Here is a 22,553-nt window from a genome sequence, read left to right on the forward strand (position 1 = left end):
CAGGATTTTCTTGGAAAACTTTTTCAAATTTTTTGGGAACTCTTGTCGGAATTTCCTTGAAACTTTCCTAAGAATTGCCTAGGAATTTCTTTTGAGTTATCCTTACAATTACTTTTGAATTGAATTCTGAAATTCCTTGAAACTCTCCTGAAAATATCTCATCGCTCCAGAATTTCGGTTATCTCTGATTTCTGCATAACTTTCCTTTAATTTATCCACAGAATCCGATATATATTCGTTCATAAATCCCTTATCAATTCACTTCAGAAGACCATTAAAATTCGTCTGGAAGTGTTATCACAATTCAAATTTTCTTTAGGAAATTGGAATGTCAAATATTATAAACTCTTAATAATTTAAGAAGGTATTCCGTATTCCAATTTCAAAATCCAATCTATCACTTTCCACATTTCACATTTCTGTCGGTAGGTGGGATTGGGAAAACTTTGATTCTGTAACATTGGAAATGTCCAATTTAAAAAAAAATAATGATGATGATGATGATGATCCTTGCCTCTTCCCTGAAATTCCATCTAGCGACAGGAAGAATCTATGGCCAGCCGCTTAGAATATGTTTAAACTCTGAAACATTTGAAATTTTGAAGTTTTTTGATTTTTGAATTTGATTTTGCAAGACAGAAGGGGGTCTTATGAAGACCAAATCTCAAGTCTCAAGGCCACATTCCAGAACATGAGTGGAACATGGCTGGTAAACGGCTGGACAATGCGTACCATCGATACTTCGCGTATCCGCTGGTATAAAATAGATTCTAACACCTCTGTGCGCGTGGTCACTTGGTCACTTACTCCTATCCCTACATCCCCGCGGTGCCGGCTGGGGTACGAGTAACCATAGGAAAGATCTGGTAACCAACCCCGGTGGGACCTTGGTCGTATGCTGACAGGAAAGGGGGGACTTCTCTCTCCGGAGAGTGCAGTCTTCGAGCGTCTGTGCTCCATGTTAGGAGCGACTGATCAACGTCCTGGTGCCAGCGTGGTATTCTAAACAGTGCTGTGCACGATGGTCCTCCAGCGAGACAATGGGGGTTGCAGGCCCTACAAGCCAGCCGTAAAAAAAACTAAAGTACTGGAAGCAAGCAATGTAAATACGGACCGGAACAATCGGCATAGACCCAGGCAACGAAAACGGACTAACGACTGGAAACTGGAATGGAACATGGAACTGCACACACTTAGATTTTTTTGCCGAGATTGGCACCACCGAGCATGCTCGGCATTTATTTTTACTGAGATCTCAGCAAAGTTTATGTTTGTTAGCCGAGATGTCGGCAAAATTCCCGTTTGTTAACTGAATCTCGGAAAAAATTTCACCGAGATCCAGCAAAATAGATTGCCCAGCAAAAAAATCTAAGTGTGCAATTCTCTCAATTTCTTAGGAAGTACCCGCAATCTTTCCGATTTATTGAGGGTCCACAAGTTCGATACTGTAGCGCTGCCGGAGGTTTACTGGAAGGGATCGTCGGTACGGCGTTGTAGAATGTGCAAGTTGAAGATCAAAGGCCGTTTCTTCACTGTCAACATAATCAACGTGCACAGCCCTCACTTAGCAAGTGACGATGACGATAAAGACGCTTTTTACGCGCAGTTGGAACGGGAATACGACAGCTGCCCAAGCCATGACGTCAAAATCGTTATCGGAGATCTTAACGTTCAGGTCGGCCAGGAGGAGGAATTCAGGGTTATAGGAAAGTTCAGCGCTCACCAGCTAACGAACGCCAACGGCCTTAGACTCATCGATTTCGCCGCCTTCAAAGACATGCCCATACGTAGTACCTACTTCCATCGGTACACCTGGAGATCACCGCAGCAGACAGAATCGCAAATCCACCACATTTTGATCGACGGAAGACACTTCTCGGACATTATCGACGTCAGGACCTATCGCACGCGCAAACATCGATTTGGATCACTACCTTCTAATGGTACATTCGGTACCGACGCCCACCACGGTACAATTTGGAGCGACTGAAGCTGCCCGAAGTCGCAACTGATTAAGCGCAATGCCTCGACGCAGCGTGGCCGGATGAAGGAGGACTGCTGGAACAACGCGAAAGCAGACATTAACGGCGCTGCTGAAGGTGCCATTGGGTTTGTGGAGCGGAGGAGGAGTCAGAAGGTTTTGCACGAGAACAACGCAGCGCAGATGAGGATGCTGCACCAAGGAACCCGTCAAAATGTGGAGCGATACAAACAGAAACGAAGACAGCAAAACCATCTTTTCCGGGAAGAGCTGGAGTGCGAAGAAATGCAGCAGCTGTATCGTTCTCACGAAACGCGCAAGTTCTACGAGAAACTCAACGTATCCCGCAAAGGCTTTGTGCCGCGAGCCGAAATGTGTCGGGATAAGGAAGGGGGTATCTTCACGGACGAACGTGAGGTGATTGAAAGGTGGAAGCAGCACTACGATGAACATCTGAATGGCGCGGAGGCAGAGGACCAAGACAGCAGGATGAATGGCTTTGTCGGTACAGCGGATGAGGGGGACATGCCAGCTCCCACGATAGGTGAAGTTAAGGATGCTATCCGACAGCTTAATAGTAATTAAAATGGGCCCGGATAAGTTGACCACTTGTCTGCACCGTCTTATAGTCAGGATCTGGGAAACAGAACAGCTACCGGAGTAGTGGAAGGAGCGAATAATATGCCCAATATATAAAAAAGACGACAAGCTAGAATGTGAGAACTATCGAGCGATCACTATTCTCAACGCGACCTACAAAGTGCTTTCCTAGATCATCTTTCGCCGCTAGCAAGCAGATTTGTGGGAAGATATCAAACCGGTTTTGTGGACGGGCGATCTTATTTTACTTTTGACCGTGAAGAGCGATGGAAGATTATGGACGAGAACGGTTTTCCCGGGAAGCTGACCAGACTGATCAGGGCTACGATGGAAAGGCGATGGTCTTTCGTGCCTCCTGTTCAACATTGCGCTAGAAGGTGTTAAGAAACGTGTGGGCTTTAACATGCGGGGCACGCTACAGTCCAGTCAGTTGATCTGCTCCGCTGACGACGTGGAGATTGTCCGAAGAACGTTTCGGGCCGTGGTGGAGCAATACACCAGGATGAAACGTGAAACAGAGAAGGTTGGAATAAAGGTGAATACGTCGAAGACAAAGTATCTGTTAGTTGGAGGAACCGAGCGCGATAGGGCTCGCATAGGCAGAAGCGTGACAATCGACGGAGATTAGACGTCGGATATCAACTGCAGCAGAGAAAATCGTATAAGCAAAATTGCCAGAAGTCGTGCTTACTACGGACTCCACAAGACCCTGAGGTCACATAAACTTCACCCCGTACTAAATGTACCATGTACAAGACGCTGATAAGACCGGTAGTTCCCTACGGACACGAGACGTGGACGATGCTCGAGGAGAACCTGCAAGCACTGGGTGTTTTCGAACGACGAGTGCTTAGGACCATCTTTGGCGGGGTTTATGAGAACGGTGTATGGAGGTGAAGGATGAACCACGAGCTGGCGCAACTCTATGGCGAACCCAGTATCCAGAAAGTCGCGAAAGCTGGACGGGACACGTTTTAACAATACCGGACAACAATCCCGCAAAAATGGTGTTTACCTCGAATCCGGTCGGTGCAAGACGCAGAGGAGCACAGCGAGCAAAGTGGTTAGACCAAGTGGAGCAAGATTTAGGAAGTGTGGGACGGACAAGAAATTGGAGGCAAGCAGCCACGGACCGAGTTAGTTGGTGTAACATTGTGACGCAGGTGCAATCCTGAGGGACGTCGGACCAAGAAAAGTAAAGTAAGAGTGGAACATGGTGATCACGTCAATCTTTAATGTCTAAAATGAACCACAAAATACAAATGCAAAATAATAACCCAATGCAGGTCAATTGAATATGCCTAAATGAATTAGTTGCAATGATAGTATGGGGGTAGTTAACATCCATACCTCTCACGCCAAAGTCACGAGTTCAAATCTCACCTCCGGACAAGTCACGAATAACCCAAGAGGGTTAAAGTGACTATAATAATAATAATAATAATAATAAAGTATGAACAGTAAGGACAGAATAATATACTAATTGAATAAAATGAATCCTGTTAATAAAGATCAAGATTGATAAAAAAAAGTACGGGAAGTTGTTGATGATTTTACATCACAGAGTTTGACAATAGCGCGATGGTATGCTATTACAGGACTGGTAGCGATCAATGCTATCAAAACTAGTGATTTTAGTGACCATGTTGAAGAAATAAGTGACCAAATAGTAACTAAAAAGTGACCTAAGGGAAGAAAATTAGTCGTTCTTTTTTTTTTTCCTTCGGTTTGTTTTATCCGTCGATCTTGTTTTCCGTGTTGAGCACCAATGCTACCGACGTGCCAGGAAGGCAGCTCCCACACCTGGACCCTACCTATCGACCCATCAACTCATGAACCGGGGACCAACGGCAACGGCGAACATTTCAATAGAAAGTTTATGACTAAACCTTAAAAACCGGCAATTCTCAGGAAATTCTATAATTTTCTTACTAAGGATATTCCAAAAAAAATAATGCATTTTAAAATAAAAACGTTCAATATTCCTAATTATTTTCATTCACATATTGAACTTTATAGCCCCTTAATGGTTCTAGAATATGCATTATTTTTCATTAAATTCTATAAATTCTATACTGAGTCAAATACCTTGCACAATTTTAACGCTCATGGAATTTTATTATAATTTCTAAGGACCTCATTCCACGGGAGTTCTGGGAAAAAATCCATGAGAAAAATATCAAGTGCAATCTGCTTTCATGGTAGTTCTGAAGAATTTTAGATTTCATGTGAAGCCTGAGATAGTTTTGAAAAGAATTTCAAGAAAACCCGGAAGTGAATTCAAAGTATATTTTAATGAATATTCATAGGAATTTCTCCTCCTCTGAACTTCAGACGAAAACTCCAAGGGCATTCTGAGGATAATACCATGAAGTTTGTTAAAGACAACGAAATCGGAGCATAAGTCCTCGTATATATTTTTTTGGTAAATACTTAGGTGGTGAAGGGGATTCAATGTGAGTAGAATAACAATGGAAGGAGTGAGATTAAAATGGAAATCTGAAATGAATTCAATGAAAAATCTGAGAATCTTTCTATAAGATTTCTTACTGAGGAGAATTTCAAGGCAATTCCTAGGAAAATTCAAAGAAAATTTAATTCGGAGGATAGTTTCAACGACATTTTGAGGAATATTTCAATGAAATTGCGAGAAGTATTTTAACTATATTCATGTGGTATTCTTTTTAGATAATTCAGAGAAGCGTTCCAAGTGTATTTCTGAAATAATTCCATGAGTGTTTCGGAAGAATACGAGCGTAAGATTAGGAGAGCTTAATGGACTATTCTGAGGTCTTCTGAACAGCTTGAAAGTTCCCAAAATATACCTGAAGTTAATGAAGCTTCCTTGAAGTTCTTTTGAAGTTTGAGAAACTAACCTGAAGCTCGCAATACTTCTCATCAATGTTTTCAACTTCTCTAAACTTTTTCGGACTTCGTAAAGTTTCCACAATTTTCCGAACGACCATGAATCGTCTCTAAAGTTTTAACAATTCACTGAATTTATCAACTTTTTTTTTAAAATTTATGTTATTTCGCTGCTCTGGAATATCTCTGCTCTGAGGATATCTCCGGAGTGATTTGAGATTTGGGCGTAATTGCATTTGTAAACAAACACGTCAATCACTGATTTCTAGCGAATTAAAGCTCAATCTCGAAAAATAATAACGCTATAAGGTAGAGGAGTGATCCCTCTATCATTTGGTATAGTTTGTTTATGAGATTGAACTTTAATTCAAGAAAAATCGGCAATTGACGTCTTTGTTTACAAAAGCAATTACGCCCAAATCTCAAATCACTCCGACTGCTCTTTCTTGAAGTTGTTGGAGCTTTATTAGCGAGATCAATATCTTTCTTGAAGTTCTCGAAACTTCCCTAAAGTGTTTGCAGTTCTCATGAAGCTTGTTGTACTACCCTGAATTTAATTGAACTATTATAAAAATGTTTAAGCTTCCGTGAACTTCTGGACTAATGTGAAAACCTCAATAATTTTCTTAACATCTCTAAAGTTCTCTGAAAATTTGGGACCTTCTTGAAATTTCCCGCTAATTTAGTGAAACTAATGGAATTGAACTCTCTGAAATTCGCCTTTTTTGGAGCTTTACTAAACTTATTTGAAATGCTCCCGAAATGTCCATATAAGTTTCTGAAGTTCTCGGAATTTCCCTTAAGTTCCATAGACTTTTATGAAGTTCTCGAAATGTTTCTGACGATCTCGGTACTTCTGTGAAGTTCTCGAAGTTATTCTGAAATTTCTGGAACCTATTTAAGCTCCCGCAACGAAATAATTAAAGTACAAATTATCAAAACTAATTCATAACTTCTTTCACAGTCTAGAGTTTCGTGATTTTTTTGAAACTGGCCAAATATTTCTTAAAATTTTCTATACTGCCCTGAATATCTTAGTCCCACCATTTTACTGGAGTTGACTGAATTGCCTTTAAGTTCTACAATTTTCCTTAAGTTTACAAACGCTCACGCAACTTTGCATTAAATCATTAATTTTCCCTGGAAAGTCCAGTCCTGAAGTTTTCTATGCTTACCTTAATTTCTCTAAATTGTATAAAGGGTGATACGGTCAAAATTTGGTCAATGGAAAACGCGTGTAAATCGGTGAAATCGTTTATTTAAAAAATCAAATTAAATTTCTTTTTCAAGTTCAATTAGTATAAAATTCAGGAAAAATATTCAGTTAGGCTTCGGCTTTTCCAAATCCGAATTGCCGGGCCTTACGCTTGACCCCTGCCATCAGATTTTGTACAGCCACCTTGTCCACCTTCTTCGCCGCAGAAAGCCAGTTTGCCTTGAACTGCTGCTCGCCCTTAGCAGTTTTTTTGGTCTTCTTTAGGTTCCGCTTGACAATAGCCCAGTATTTCTCAATTGGGCGGAGCTCTGGCGTGTTGGGAGGGTTCTTGTCCTTGGGAACCACCTGCACGTTGTTGGCGGCGTACCACTCCATGGCCTTTTACCGTAATGGCAAGATGCCAAATCCGGCCAAAACAGTACGGAACAACCGTGTTTCTTCAGGAAAGGCAGCAGACGTTTATTCAAACACTCTTTCACGTAAATTTCTTGGTTGACAGTCCCGGAAGCTATGAAAATGCTGCTTTTCAAGCCACATGTACAGATGGCTTGCCAACCCAGATATTTCTTTGCGAACTTTGACAGTTTCATGTGCTTGAAAACATCTGCTACCTTTCCCCTTCCTTTTGCCGTATAAAACTCCTGTCCCGGAAGCTGCTTGTAGTCGGCTTTGACGTAGGTTTCGTCGTCCATTACCACGCAGTCAAACTTCGTCAGCATCGTCGTGTACAGCCTCCGGGATCGCGCTTTGGCCGTCGTATTTTGTTTATCATCGCGATTTGGAGTCACTACCTTCTTGTAAGTCGATAGTCCGGCTCGTTTTTTGGCTCGATGCACGGTTGTAGACGATACACCCAGCTTATTTGCGGCATCTCGGAGAGAGAGGTTAGGGTTTCGCTTGAAACTACCGGCAACTCTCTTTGTCGTCTCAGCGGCTTCCGGTTTTCGATTTCCCCCCGATCCAGACTTCCTGGCTGTCGACAAACGTTCCCCAAACACTTTAATTACATTTGTAACGGTTGATTTGGCAACTTTTAGCGATTTTGCCAACTTTGCGTGCGAGTAGCTCGGACTTTCACGATGCGCGAGCAAAATTTTGATACGCTGCTCTTCTTGCTTGGACGGCATTTTGACAACTGAAAAGTGAATTCCAAAATCAAAATAGGAGCAACATTCTACACACACACACCTTCAAAATGAGGGGTGTTCAGGTTTTTTAAATGCAAAATTGAAAGAAATACTTCAAGTTGATATTGACCAAATTTTGACCGTATCACCCTTTAAAACATATTTTTTGAAATTTCCAGAGTGGACTACCTCCTTAATCATAGAATTCTCGGAACATCCCATAATTCCAAGGAACTCTTTGGAAGTCACTGCAAATTTCCTTAAGTTAATGGGATTTTTCTGATGTTATCTCATCGTCCTCGAAATACTCGGAATCTAAAAATATCTAAATTTATTGGAAGTTCTCTGGCATTTCTTGAAAATATCGGTGCTTGCTAAAAGTTATCTTTTTTTTTATTAATGGAACTTCATTGATGTTCTCCAATCAACTTAGCTCAATTTTCGACTTTTTTTTAGATCTTGAAATTTCCATGTAACTCTCACATTTTCCGGATGTCCATATAATTTTTATTACGTTCCAGAAATTTTCTCTAAGTAAACCGAAGTTTCCGGAAATTCCTGGAAATTTTCTGGAAATTTTGTTAGCTGCCCTTTAATTCTATGAGCTGTCTTGATGTTTTCGGAGTTTCCCTAAATCTCTCAATTCAAATGAAGATTTCTGCTTTAAAATAAATGAAATTCTCGTGAACACCTCAAACTTCCCTGGGATTCTCTGGATTTCTGTGAAGTTCCTGAAATATTTCTAATGTTTTCATAAATACTGAATCTCTCGGAACATCTTAAGGGTTCTCGATTTAATTTCAGCACATCATAGAACTATCCTGAATTTGTCTAAACTAACGCTTATAGATTTTAAAACCAATCCAAAAGTCTGAGCTAAAGTTTCGGGGACTTCTCCTTAAGATCTCTGGAATTCTCGAAAGATCTCTAGATCTAGCTTTCCTGAGATAAATAAAACTTCTTAAAAGTTTCCAAATGTTGTGATCTTAGACTTACTAAAATGAAGTAAAGCTGTTTCTTTAAAACTGATTGTCATGGCTTAAAAACGCTTGCGTTAATTGTTGTTGTTGCTCTTTAACAAAAAAAAAACATATTTTTTAACGCATTTCATAAATAGCTTTACTATTATAAACCTAGAAATTATCCACCAAAGTTATGGAAAAATCTGGAAAACTCAGGGAATTTTATTTAGCCAAATGAGTGGACACCCTGTAGATAGAGAAAGACGATTAAACGTCAAAAAACTCTATACAAGGTCGTCAACTTCAAATTGTTCAAAAATTTGAACAAAATGTAGGTCTATCCTACACACTGCAAGAAAAAATCACTCTTGAAATAAATTCACGTTACAAGAAAAAGTGACTTTACTGACTTGGCCTTAAAAAAGGAGACTTTTTAGTGACTGACTTGAAAAAAGTGACTCGCTACCTGCCCTTCTATTATTACGTTGATTAGGCGAATCCTGGGAAGGCATCATCCTCGTCGTTAGAGAAACCTCTCAAATCCGGGATGTTCAGTTGATCATCGCTACTTGAATCACTGAGAGTATCTTCCGAGTCTTCGTATTCTGATTCTACCATTTCTGTGAATAATCTTCTCGTGGTTGCTTTAAACTCGCTTCAGTTATAAGCCACCTCTTGCCAATAATCCGCCGATCCTCCGCTTCATTCTACATCGTGCCTTGCGCTGGTATTCTATGTGAAGCATGGTCTTCCAATTTTCTTCTTCTCCGGGATCCCATACTAATCTGTTATGATGGTTCTGTTTTTATGAAAATAAAATGATGTTATATCCAACTATCATGGATCATGGCTATATGTTGATCCAGCGTGCAGATAGTTAATATCGTTGTCACTTCGTCGTCTTGATCTAGAAAAGAAAATCGCCATTCGATCAAGCCAAATTCAAAGGTAGTAGGTACCTGTGTTTTGTCGCATTCCAAAGATTTGAACCAAATAAATAATAATAAAAAATGCCGCCATTAGACTCAATGGTTTAGAAAAACAATTCAAAGCTAAAATCATAATTCTAAACTACACAATTATTTAATTTGACTTGTAGTTAAATCCCAACAGACTTATTGTCCGATACATCACAACTGGCATCACTAGTGTGCTTCTGTTCAAAATGTAAAGATACAGACAAGCCCTTCGACCTGGTTGCAGTTATGCAATCCTAAAGGTTATACCAATGCCCAGTGAACATTTGAAGTTGAAACAATTTTCTGAATTTAGAGATTTCGTATATTTGTTTAGGGGCCTCATAGCCTAGTTCGGGTTGGAAATTTTTTCGACTTCCCTGGGCATAGAATATCATTGTGCTTGCCACACAATATATAAATTCATACATTGGTATTGGCATTGAAAGCTCTCAATTAATAACTGTGGAAGTGCATTTAGAACACTAAGTTGAGAGCCCGCAATAAAGCTAATATGCGCTAAGCAATAAGCTTGAAAATGAGCTTGTTCAGCCTTGGGGTTTACAATATTTTCAAATTTCTAAAATTACCAACATATTTGAAAATTAGGAAAAATTATATTTCACTGAATTTTTGCAATTGAATACCGCGGTTGAGAAGCATGTAAGTGGATCGCTTGTTATCAACTAATGTAAAAGGGTTGAAGTATACTTTTACGTTTTGAGTTAACTGCTTATTCCAAGGTTTATTATTTTATAATTTTTTTTATTGTCCCTCCCCTCGCCAGATTCGAATGTGGTGTGACAAAAATAAAATTATTCATTTGTTCAGGCTTTATTGATAACTGCCGCAAGGGAAAAAAAAACTATGCTGCTGCATCACGATGACGCGTAGGAATTGGCGACACATGTCCTAAGGTTGAAAATAAGATATGGATTTGCTATAAAAAATGTAAGGTATTTGGAAACTCATACTATTCAAGCAATGAAAAAAAAAATATTACATCATCCATTCGATGACCGATGATCTTGCATTCAGATTTTCAATTACCCATCGATCTAAGTTATCTAGAGGTATCGGTCGTCATACTGCTCCTAAGAGCCTTAACCCTTTCCTTTCCAGAAAGTGTTTCGTTTTTTTTTAGATGCAAAAATGTGGTTTTGAAAAAATGCTAGAACAAGAGATCCTCCATATTGCTCTGTTTCAATAGTTGTTCAGTTGAGTTCTCGGGAGTACACATGGAAGAAAGCAATCAGCACACAGAGAAGCTTAAATAAGTACTGACAAACATGAGATGGACCAAAAAGTTCTGAATCTACCATGTGCTACCATGCGAAGGAGAGGGTTAATCTAGCTCTCAAGCATCACCGAAAATGTTACCAAAGGGTAATCAATCCCTAGTAATTTGCATAACGGTATACAATTGATAATGTATTCCCATCCCAACGCGCACCTGCACAGATACCGAAGACACCTAAAGCCAAAAACGACTGCCAAAATGGCCTTATCGCTTATCGCGCAAGCACACAGCCACACAACGGATAACGCGAATTGTATTTATTCGGCCTACCGCGCGCATCGTTAGCAGATTCCGATTCGTACCTTCAACCCTTGCACAGTTCTAGAGCCATTTATCACCGGCAAGCAGCATGTCGATCGCTACCTACGAAGAAATCCTAGACCTTCCGAACCACCCGGAGAAGGTTCTGGTCGACGTGCGTGGTGCCGATGAGGTCGCCAAAACTGGTAAAATTCCATCCAGCATCAACATTCCCCGTAAGTACCTATCTTGAATTCTGAAAAAAGTTTGTGGACAATGTTGTTTTAACGTACAAATCCAGTGGAGCAAGTTGCGAAAGCATTCTCACCGGAAACCAGCACGGAAGAGTTCCAAAGATTGTACGCAGTTCCGAAGCCAGCTTTCGACAACAACATCATAATGAGCTGCCGCACGGGACAGCGGAGTCAGACGGCAATCGATACCATTACCGCCCTCGGGTACACAAAGTAAGAAATTATCTGCGCTCTGCTACCTGGTACCTGGGCCAACTTAAAAAAAATTGCGCTTAGTCATCGGGTGTGGCTTTCAATATGTGTTCCCCTGCTATGCTGCAACCCAATCGTCCATTACCATCCTTCCTTGCACCCTCCGTGATAGGAGCTTTGTATGTTTCGTGTTCCATTTCAGTGCCTATCCTGGAGCAGGACTTGAATCTCCCGGTCGATGAATTCAAGGCCAAATATGGTCGCGATAAGCCGACCTTGGACACCGAAGTGATTTTCCACTGCAATCGCGGCGGAAGGGCTCAGAAGGGCACCGACCTGGCCGTCAGTCTCGGATTTATGAAGTAGGTCCCCGGATGATATGATCGTTAATTGCTTTATTTTTCATCCCAATATACTCATTTTCCGTTATCTATGTATTACTTTGAACGATTTAAGCTTGCCTTATTATCTGTATTGAGTTTGTTGATTGGAAGAGCACAGAGATTAAATTTCATGTTTATTCTATTTTAGCGCTAGAAACTACAAGGGATCCTGGACCGAGTGGGCTGAAAAGCAGGGCAAGTAAAGTGGTACGCTAATTTCGCAGCAAGTTCAAGTATTTCGATGAGGATAGGTAGGAACTAACGTGGAGTAAAGGCCTTTTAGGCAATAATCAATAACGGTTGTTATATAAATTAGAAACGATGACAGACCATTACCAACTGTTGATGAATTCAAAAGTTACCTGACCTATAACAAATATAGCATTTGCAATGCAAAATTAGACGAGTTCATCTTCCCTCGGGTGCAACGTATGTTCGTTATGAGTCAGGTGAGACAGTAGTGTGGTTCAAAATAACGATTTTGCTTCACCCAGTTGAAGCGATTTTAAATCTGGTGCTGATATTTCTTCGAAAATTTGAGCTTATTTGGTTCCGAACTTATTGTGCGCTGGCCCTTTGAAATTTTTATGGGGAAAGCTAAAGGGAAAAGTGAACTTTTTGTTGTCATTATCCTAGCTTTTCGCCATAAGGATTTGCGGGTTGGCTTTTGGAGAGCTAATGTTCTCGTGCCATAACGTTTCCAAAAGCTTGCAGATAGTTGCAACGAATGCTCTCTATGAAGCTTCAGTCTCCAAAAGACGCCGTTAAGACTCTTAACTTAACCTAAGAGTTCCAACGACGAGAGCCTCACTCCGTACTCTTCGTCGGCGATCTTATTCACGAATACCGTGAACACCTGGTAATCTGACCGTTTTAATTTGAATCCCGCTAATCTGCACGCCGAGCCAGGCATGGAAAATCATTTGCATTCATTTCATACATTCATTTGCCTCTAACTTTTTTCATCAACAGCATTCCGCAAAATGATGTATAGAGCTTTTGTAGGTTTTGTTATTGGCTAAAACTTTTGCTCATAATTCAAATCTGTATCTCTTATGCATCACGAACTAGAGCGGGCAGAACTTGTTACTGTTTTTCAGTGAATGTAAAATACATTCACTGAAAAACAGTAGGGGCTTCTGTTCGCTCTGGTTCGTCATGCATAAGAGATACGGATTTGGTTTTTAACAAAAGTTATTATAAGCTATAATAACTCATAACAAAACCTACAAAAGCTCTGTACATCATTTTGCGGAATGCTGTTGAAGAAAAAAGTTAGAGGCAAATGAATGTAAATGAATGCACGCAATGAATGCAAATGATTTTTCATGCCTGCGTCGTGCAAATAAAATGGCTCCAACGTTATTTAGATCAAGGAATGACGAAAAGCGAAATGAAGCATTGTTACAGCAAATAAAGCTACCAGAAACACGCTTTTCTGATGCTCATAGCATTACTAGAAGTTCAAATTAAAAATCAATACTGTTAATATGAATGAAGTGTCGTTCAGATAAGCCGGAATCTCCACGCAGATTGTTCGTCGCACACGGTACCGGTTTTAAATTACAAGTCATCGCAAAAGTGACAGCCAAAACAAGGCTTTCGGAAAGAAGCTAAAAGCTCAACAACTAATTTTTCAAACAGTGAAGTCAGTCTCAACTCATTTCATATATGTACATACCTACTATCACACTTGAATCTCCTCCATTTCACCCCAGCTGTGACCCATTTTCACCTTAACCTTCAGCGGCAAACTGAGCTTCGCACAGTTCTCCATGCTGGACTTGAGAATCTTCGCCACCTTTCGCACCTGATCCCGTGGCACTTCGAAAATCAGTTCATCGTGCATGTGCAACACCAGCTCGACCTGTTCCAGCTTAAACGTCTGCCGATACTTGCGCAAATTTCTCATCATTCGTAATATAGCATTCTTCAAAATATCCGCAGCCGAACCCTGAACCGTGGTGCACACGGCTTGCCGTTCCGCTTCGGAACGCTTTTTCGCATCGCTACTGTGAATCGCCGGAAGATAGCGTCTCCTACCGGTCAGCGTTTCGATGTAGCCTCGATCGCTCGTTATCTGAACCACCTTGTCCGCGTAGCGTCGAATGTCCGGATAGGTCCCATGAAACTGCTCCATCAACGTTCGGGCCGTATCTTCATCGACGTTAAGCTCCGCGGACATGGATTTAGCGCCCATTCCGTAGATTACTCCGTACACGATCGCCTTGGTGTAGTTCCGCAGCTCGTCGGAGACTAGACTTTCGTCTTCGATGTGATTCCACTTGGCAGCAATGCCTCGGAAGACGTCCTTCCCACCGTGCATTACTGCCAGGAGCTTCCGATCCTGCGATAAATGAGCTAGAACGCACAGTTCCAGCTGACAGAAGTCCGCCGACAGAAGAATGCGATCTGCACTGGAACAGGCGAATGTACTTCGACAGCTGAACAGCTCCACCTGGCCGGGATCGATTTCTACCTGGAACAGTATGAGGCATTTTTAAGAATATCCAAGTCTAAACAGACTACCTTTCTAACCTTGAAATCTTTAACGACTGACTGCAAATTCGGTTCGTGCATCGAAATCCTTCCGGTAGACGTGAAGCAATAACTGTTCCCGTAGATTCTCCTTCCATCGCGAATCGCTCGGCACAACGGTTCAATCGTTCGACTGAGATTACTCTCAATCTTCCGAAAGGCAATCACCAGCGCTGCCAGCGGGGAGTCGATCTTCTCCAAGACCTGACGGGTGGTTTTCACTCTACCGTTGCGTTCCCGTGGAACCTTCAGTGCCGCTGCCACTTCACTGGCTGAACCAAAGTCCAGCTTTCGCCCTCCATTCAGCGTACGAACCCGTTCCGAGATTCGATCCTTTGCCAACTTGAGCCGATTGATCAGGTGACCGAGCTTGATCGCATCGGCCGGGAATCCGACCAGTTCCATTCGTGCCAGCGCACCGTGAATGGGCATTTCCCGGTTGGTGAAGGTGCCGAGCATGTCCTGCGCCCGGTCAAGCTGATCGAATTGAGCCACTTGCGATTGAGTTAGGTGCGATACGAGGAAACTCTCCACTGTGCATCTGAAAGGGGGTTTTCAATTAAGTATTTAGTTAGGGTACATGTATGAAGGTGATTTACCTGATTTTCGCATCTATGGTGCTCATGTAGTTCAAACTCGGGCCGGAGGATCCTGGACAGCGACCGGCTAGTTGGCACAAGGAAGTGAGTTCCGGACAGTGTTGCTGGATCTGGTGATGTGCAAGAAAATACAGCTTAATCCCGCTAGCGGCAACACGTGATTTCGATCTGTCTAAGACGCATCTAGCCAGCTAGCTATTTAGCCACCTAGCCATTTTCCCCATTAACCCAGCCCATGGTAGCCATCTAATCAGATAGACATGGGGAGCTATCCATATAGCCAACTAGCCATCTGTCTATCAGCGATGTTCAACAATGGCCCTCTACCAGATAGCGCTGCCAGGGAACAAAAAACCAACCAACTCACCATTGCCAACAAAGGAATGACCTTATCTTCGGCTTGCAGCAGCCAGCAAGCCACCTTCGGATCGCGTAAATTTGCCATCAACTCCTGCTGCAGCGAGAGCAATCCACTTCGATAGGCCATTTTCAGCTGCTCCTTGGCGTCGAACATTTCCACCGTTGCTCCTTCACGCCCGAACAAACGCCTTATCGCACTTTGCTTCAATTCACACTTGATACTGTGATTTCTACGTAAATTCAAATAATACACTGCATTGACCGATTCCGACTCCGACACCTCGCCCACCTCCGGAAACCTGAACGCCACTCCGCTCAGGTAAAGATTTTCTCCGAAAACGTACGGATAGTTCCTCATAATCTCATCCTGTTCGCTTCGGACCTGCTGGTTGATCAGCAGATTACCACCGATAACCGATTTCGCCCGGTCGAATTTGCTCACAGCAAACGAAACACTGACCGAACGGCACTGATCCAACATTTCCACGAATTTTTGGAACAACCCTGAATCGGCACACAAATCGACCACATTTACACTGTCATACTTACCGCCTCCTCCTTGGGCGGACGATACCTTATCATCGTTCATCACGTGCGAAAAGTTCATCAGCAGAGAATTGTGGAATTGTTCGATTTCCCTATTGCTGTTCGCATCGGACACTTCGAATGATGTCGCCGATGGCGGAGATGGTAGCGCCTCTGCCACCGGAGAAAACAGATTCTCACTTTCACCGTTTCTCGCCAGGGGTGGTTCAATCACTTCGGCCTCCTCGGCCCTTTCCTCCCATTCCGGATTTCGCACCCCCATTTCCAGCTGGATGTACTCCCGAGCTTCCTTAACCAGCAGCTTGGCCGCCTCTTGCACCGTCAGGCCTGCCCTTCCCGTTACGTACAGATTACGCTGATTCAGTCTCCGTTGCGCGTCGAATTCGGCTTCCCCATCCCGCCGTTGTTCCGTTTCGAAGCTTACACAATTGTACAGGATCCGTTCGATGTCCAGGTGATTACTGTTGGCCAACTCCAGCAGTCCTGCAATGCCGGCATTGAACAACAGCCGTGCCCGTTGGCTATTCAGACTGGCTATCCGCATCAGATCCAGTAGGTCCGGTTGTACTCCAAAGTAGAGCCGTTCCCGAAACTGCTTGATGATCATCGCCAATAAGTTCCAGTTGAGCGAGGTGCAGAACGCAGTTACGATGCCTGAAGTGTTCAAGTTTCCTATGATTATTCGATTAAAAATTGCACTAATACGCACCTGCAAATGTGGACGCCACCTGCTGCAAGCCCTGCAGCACTCCCCGAGAGCAGTGGAATTTCTGCGCCACTCTGCTCAGCGGTTCCTCATCGACCAACTGTTTCAATGCGAGCGCCGTATAGAACCGTTTGTGAGTCAACAGAGCATCACGGTCCGCATCTCCGATCTTCCCTCGCAACCCTTTGACCAGGAAGGCATCCCGAATCCCGACCAACTCACCAACCCGTCTCATCGCAGCGTCCATGTTTTCCCACCGTTCAAGAAAATCCACCCAGCTGATGTCCTGCCACTGGTAGCTAACGGAATACGGTGTCACCAGATAGATGGCATGCAGTTCCGATTCCAGCACAAAACACTGGCGCGACTTTTGCAGCTCGCCAAACAGCAGAAACCCATCCCGAGGTGCCATCGAAGCCGACAGGCAAGCATTCCCCAGCGGGGTGGAAACCAGAAGCGATTCACCACTTTCCGCACTGTTCTGCAGCCGGATGAATTCATACTCCAGCAGGAATCGAACACAGCTAGCCACTGGATCGGCTTCGTCTAGCTGCTGCTGCTGCTGCTGCTGATGGTTCTGGACATTGGAGTCGGCTTTCTTGGGCCATGCCGTACGGCGGTGACTTTGTTCCAGCGAGTCCATACTGAAGGTGAACCGACACTTCTTTTCGCAGCTGAACAACGTACAATTGACGAACGTTTCCAGATCGACGGTGCTGCTAGCCACGCCGGATGCGATGATCTCCAGGATGGCTCGTTTCAGGTGGCTCTGGAAAGGGTACCGGAGAAAAAAAATTGCATGCGTCATTGAAATTTAAATGTGGCAGGAGTTTGACACGAGGGATTTAAAAACAACTGTTTTCGGTGCGAATTTCAAGTTCAATATAAATTTAAGCTGCTGATTTAGATGTCATTTTTTATGCATCATCTGGAGCACAATGTTATTTATTTCGAGCCAATTGGGTTGATTAGTTTCGAAAAACATACCGGTTTTTCTACAGCATCAGAAACAGCTGCGTTTCCTGAGCACAACGATATTGTTATCGATCCTATAGACATTCAGCTCGTTTTTTAAATCAAGATTTAAATTTTTAATGTTTGACACTTAATCTGTTAGTTGACAGCTTACTCCCATAGAAAGTCCCACAGAGGGGCTGTTGGCGCGTTTACCGTGGCCAACTCCGGTGGATTGGAAGTGAACTGTATTTCTTTTCGATTGAAAGATTCTACACACTAATCAAATTATCACCTTAACACTACTTTTATTCTAACTAGTTCACTATTTCTCTACAGATTGCTTTCTTACTTCACTGGATGTAACTTTGATGGCGGTCGGCATCGTGCTCAAAAAACGTTGGCTGGCTGGGGTCGCTTTTATAGCAGTCGTCCTATCGTATTTTGCTACTACGTGCGCTACGGCGAGCAGCAGCACGTTGAAGAGAAGTATATAGTGCTTCTCCCTTCTCGTCCAGTGTCCTTCAAATTCTACCTGGAGTGCGTTGTTGGCACGATGGGTGTTTTGGGTGACGATCGTTTGCGTTGTGTTTTTTGGGAGCTACTATGGCTTGTTTCGCACGGAACATACTCCGCCCGGTTGACTCGTAGATTCAACATCCACTCAGGGTTGGTGGCTCGTTGTCCTCAATCGGCAAAACTGCGATCCGGTGGATCGGTCGTCGGTAGGTAGCTCCGTTAGACGATACACCGATGGCACGGACCAATCCATCTGGCCCTGGGAATACCTGCATGATGCGGCCTAGCTTCCAGTTAAGTGTCGGTTGATTTTTGTCCTCCAGTAGAACTACCATTCCTGGGCGAAGGTTGCATGTCGTCTTGGTATTCTTTGACCTCGGTTGAAGGCTGCACAAATAATCTCTGGACCAAGATTTCCAAAAATTCTCACGCATCTTCTGTAAATGTTACCATCGTTTCAGACGATTTACTTGGATGTCTTCAAGGGATGGTTCCGGAACGGCTGTAAGTGGTCTACCAATCAAGTAATGAGCTGGCGTAATTACCTCTATGTCGGCTGGATCGGCTTCGATTTCGGTGAGTATGGTTGTTAGCTCTTCAAATGACAATTTGGAATAACCAACCACTCTGACCAAATGCCTCTTTGTCGATTTTACAGCGGTCTCCCGCAAGCCACCGAACTCGGGTCCGTTCGGTGGTATGAAATGCCACTCGATCTTCTTCGGCTGACAGAAGGACTGGTTACGTCCTGCGAACTGCTGATCCTGGAACTGTTGATATAGCTGGTGCAACTCGTGTTGTGCTCCTCGGAAGTTGGTGGCATTGTCAGAATGCAACTGTTGCACCATTCCTCTTCGGCTGATGAACCGTTGTAGCGCAGCTATGAAGGCGTCGGATATGAGATCAGACACGACCTCGAGATGCACTGCTTTTGTTACCATGCAAACAAATACTGCCACGTAAGCCTTGATGAGCCTGGATCGGTAATTTCCCATCTTGATCCAAAATGGGCCGGCGTAGTCGACACCAGTCACTGCAAACGGAGGTGCTGGATTTATCCTCGGTTTAGGAAGATTGCCCATCAGCTGCGTTGACATATTTGGATTTGTGCGGAAACATCTTACACAATTGCGGGTCACTTGCCGGATGGTTGAACGGGCGCTCAGCAACCAATACCTCTGGCGCATAGCAGCAATCAAGTCATTTTGCCCAAGGTGCAAATGCTCGATGTGCATTGTGGGGATTAGCTGCTTCGTCAGTGGATGCCTGTTCGGAAGGATAACCGGGTTCTTCGTCTCGGCTCGTAGATTCGAATGTTGCAGACGACCAGCAACTCGAAGCAATCCATCGACGAACACTGGATTCAAGCCTCCTAGCTTGCGGCACGGTTTGTTGGTTTGGACACGACGTATTTCGTCAGCTAGCTCTGACTGTTGAACCATCCTCATACTGGTGTAATTCGATCGAGTTCGGAAATAGTAACGTACCGGTTGAAGATACGTTGTGACCTGTTCTTGGTGCGGATGTTGGCGATGAATCGAAGCACCAATGTCATGATGCGTTCCTTCCTGAAGTCGCTGAAGCGGGAAAACAGTGGAAACTGTTCAACCACAGCCGAAGCGACAGTTTCGGTGCTTGTCATTTCGGGAAGCTGTTGGTTGGGGATATCGACTAACTCCTCTTCGTCCGGTTCGGTCCAGTCCAGTCCAGTCCACCAAAGATTGTTTCTGCGCAAATTGTGTGGTAGCTGACCTCTGGACACGATGTCTGCCAGATTATCACCAGATCGGATGTAGCACCAGCGATATCCTGCAGTGTTGGTATTGATTTCGTGAATTCGGTTTCGAACAAAAATCTTGAGGCGATCGGCTGATCGTTTCATCCACGCCAAGACGATTTGACTGTCCGACCAGAGGACCACGTCACGGAATTCCATTTGCATGGCTGGGATAATCCTCTGAATGAGTCGAGTTAGTAGCAATGCGGCACACAATTCCTTTCGAGGCGTTGAAATATCATGTAGCGGAGCAACCTTGGACTTGCTACTCAGCAACTTCATCTTGGCGGAACCGTTGGAGAACAGGCTTCGAACATAAACACATGCACCATACGCCAATGATGATGCGTCGGCAAAACCGTGGATTGCGTAGGACACGGCGTCTTTTTTTGTCGAGTGCTGGCAAGTTATTTGCGAATTCAACCCATCGCTCCTGCATCAGCCAATCTTGTGCTTCCACAGCTATTGCACTAGTAGATTTGCGACGACAATTCTCTGGTGACACAAGTCCTAACGGGTCAAAAAGCTTGGCCACATCGGAGTAGATGATACGCTTCGTTGATCGTTGATTCAAATCACATTGTGCCGGCCTTGCGATGAGGAAAAGATCGGCTTTTGGTTCCCAAAGCAAGCCTAGCACTTTGATGACTCCATTCGGTCCGTATTCTTCCAATGGAACGGGCTGTTCTAGTCGATCGTTCGGAATGTGGTCCAAAAACTCTTTTGAGTTGGAACACCACTTGTGCAGCGAAAACCCTCCTCTCTTCAGTAAGCCTTCCAGCTGCCTTGCTGCTTCGATGGCCTCCGGAAGTGAATTTGCACCGGAAAGTGCATCGTCGACGTAAAAATCCTCCTTGGCGATTTGCGCATCGATCGCAAAATCGGTTGATTCATCATCGGCGAGCTGCTGCCAGCACCTTGTAGCTTGGAACGGAGCCGATGCTGTTCCATATGTAACCGTCGTGAGCTCCAAGACTCACTCTGAGTCAACTCGAGGCACTGACGGCTGCTCACACCAAAAGACACGGAGATAGTGTGTGTCCCTTGGATGCATCTTGATTTGTCGATACATCTTTGGCACGTCGGCTGTGAATGAAACTGGGTACTTGCAGAACCTGAGTATGACGTCATAGAGTTCTTTCTGTACCACTGCACCGACTTGTAGAACCTCATTGAGTGAACGGTTGTTCGCTGTTTGTTTGGCGCTGGCATCAAATACCACCCTGCACTTGGTGGTCGAACTTGATGAGCGAAGTACCGCATGGTGCGGGAGGTAGTAGTTTTGCTGGTGCGGTAGATCGTCTTCTTCTCGTACTTCGTGGCAGTGTCCCAGCTCTTCATACTCACGCATGAACTCCAATACATTTCAATGTGGGAATCATTAATAATGTACTGGAACTTTCTACCAAGCTCATTGCTTGATTGACGCGTATTTAATGAGTTGGAAATGTTTGTAGTATCACTAGTACTCGGGAATTAAGTATGAAACTATTAAAAAGGACAAAATGGAACGAACTCACCAAATCTGACCAAGTAAACCCAACAAGCTGGCCTGACGTGTTAGAGGGAAAGGCGCACTTGTAGACGGTTCGCTTTACGGGGTAATCCAGTTTGTGGCAGAGTTTGCACGGAATGTCCCGAATGTAGTCTTGAAACACCTCTTGGCCGTCCGACACAATCCGCACACTGTGGAACTCGATTCAGGAAGTTCAAGTATCAGTTCGTCAATCCAAAAATTTGACGTGAGGAAAAATTTTCACTTCCATCTACAAGCACAGCACGATCTTTTTCACACTTATTCAGAATAGTGACAGTGTACCTAAATTGATGAAACTTTGGATTTCTGTTCCATGTTTAATGCAGATTACAAATATGCATTTACTTTAATACCCCTAAATAACCCAATTGGATACCCGTTAAACAAATTCAAAGTGAGCACCATTTAAATGCAATTTTAGTAATTCAACGGGGTAATATCAACCGGTGGAAACTAACGATTTTAAATTGGCTCACTACTTGACTAGCCTATTTGTCCCAAGCAAATCGATTAACGTATCCCATTCTAGTGGAAATTCTAGTACTACACTATGTTTGTTTTGATTCGCTATGAAAGTTTGACAGATAAAATGAGGGGTTATTGGTTTTTCCTATGTTTCGAGGGGTGCATCGATTAGCTTGGGACCGAAGAGAGTACCAGAGCTGAGCCAAAAAGTTGAGCACGTTCAGTGGGACCTACTAGTCTTAGAGTTACCTCTATGGTTCTACGGAATTAAAAAAAAATTCCTAGAAAATCGAAGAAATTTTTTTTGCAAATTCGACTAAATTTTCAGTTAATCTAATTGGCCGTGTACTATGAGACACATTCCTAGACGACCGGACGTCTCTCTCTGTTCTCTCAATAGTGATAGCAAGCGAGCACGTGATTGATTGAGGCCTAAAAGTTTGATCAATTTTCAATAGTTCACTAATGATAAATTA

General features: G+C 43.4%; 2 protein-coding genes across 3 annotated transcripts in view; one reads left to right on the top strand and one right to left on the bottom strand.

Annotated features, from left to right (window-relative positions):
* Positions 1–11,274: 11,274 nt before the first annotated feature.
* LOC135710563 (rhodanese domain-containing protein CG4456-like) lies at positions 11,275–12,306 on the top strand. 2 transcript variants are annotated; one of them, XM_065233177.1, is made up of 3 exons: positions 11,275–11,483; positions 11,549–11,714; positions 12,225–12,306. In XM_065233177.1, the coding sequence occupies exons 1-3, from the start codon at positions 11,357–11,359 to the stop codon at positions 12,277–12,279; spliced, it is 348 nt and encodes a 115-aa protein (XP_065089249.1). In that variant the 5' UTR covers positions 11,275–11,356; the 3' UTR covers positions 12,280–12,306. The 2 variants fall into 2 exon arrangements, with proteins under 2 accessions (XP_065089249.1, XP_065089250.1); XM_065233178.1 differs by lacking the exon at positions 11,549–11,714 and adding an exon at positions 11,896–12,055.
* Positions 12,307–13,763: 1,457 nt separating this feature from the next.
* Positions 13,764–22,553, bottom strand: part of DNApol-theta (DNA polymerase theta) — a 29,327-nt gene continuing 20,537 nt past the window's right edge. Inside the window, exons 4-8 of the mRNA XM_065233138.1 lie at positions 16,829–17,594; positions 15,581–16,773; positions 15,214–15,323; positions 14,615–15,155; positions 13,764–14,555 (exon numbers count right to left, since the gene is read on the bottom strand). Coding sequence (XP_065089210.1) covers positions 13,764–14,555; positions 14,615–15,155; positions 15,214–15,323; positions 15,581–16,773; positions 16,829–17,594 — 3,402 coding nt within the window. The remainder of the gene's footprint in view (positions 14,556–14,614; positions 15,156–15,213; positions 15,324–15,580; positions 16,774–16,828; positions 17,595–22,553) is intronic.

This window comes from Ochlerotatus camptorhynchus, unplaced genomic scaffold, assembly GCF_037179485.1.
Source record: "Ochlerotatus camptorhynchus isolate MF236.1 unplaced genomic scaffold, CSIRO-AGI_Acam_v1.1 ptg000391l, whole genome shotgun sequence".
NCBI lineage: Eukaryota > Metazoa > Arthropoda > Insecta > Diptera > Culicidae > Ochlerotatus > Ochlerotatus camptorhynchus.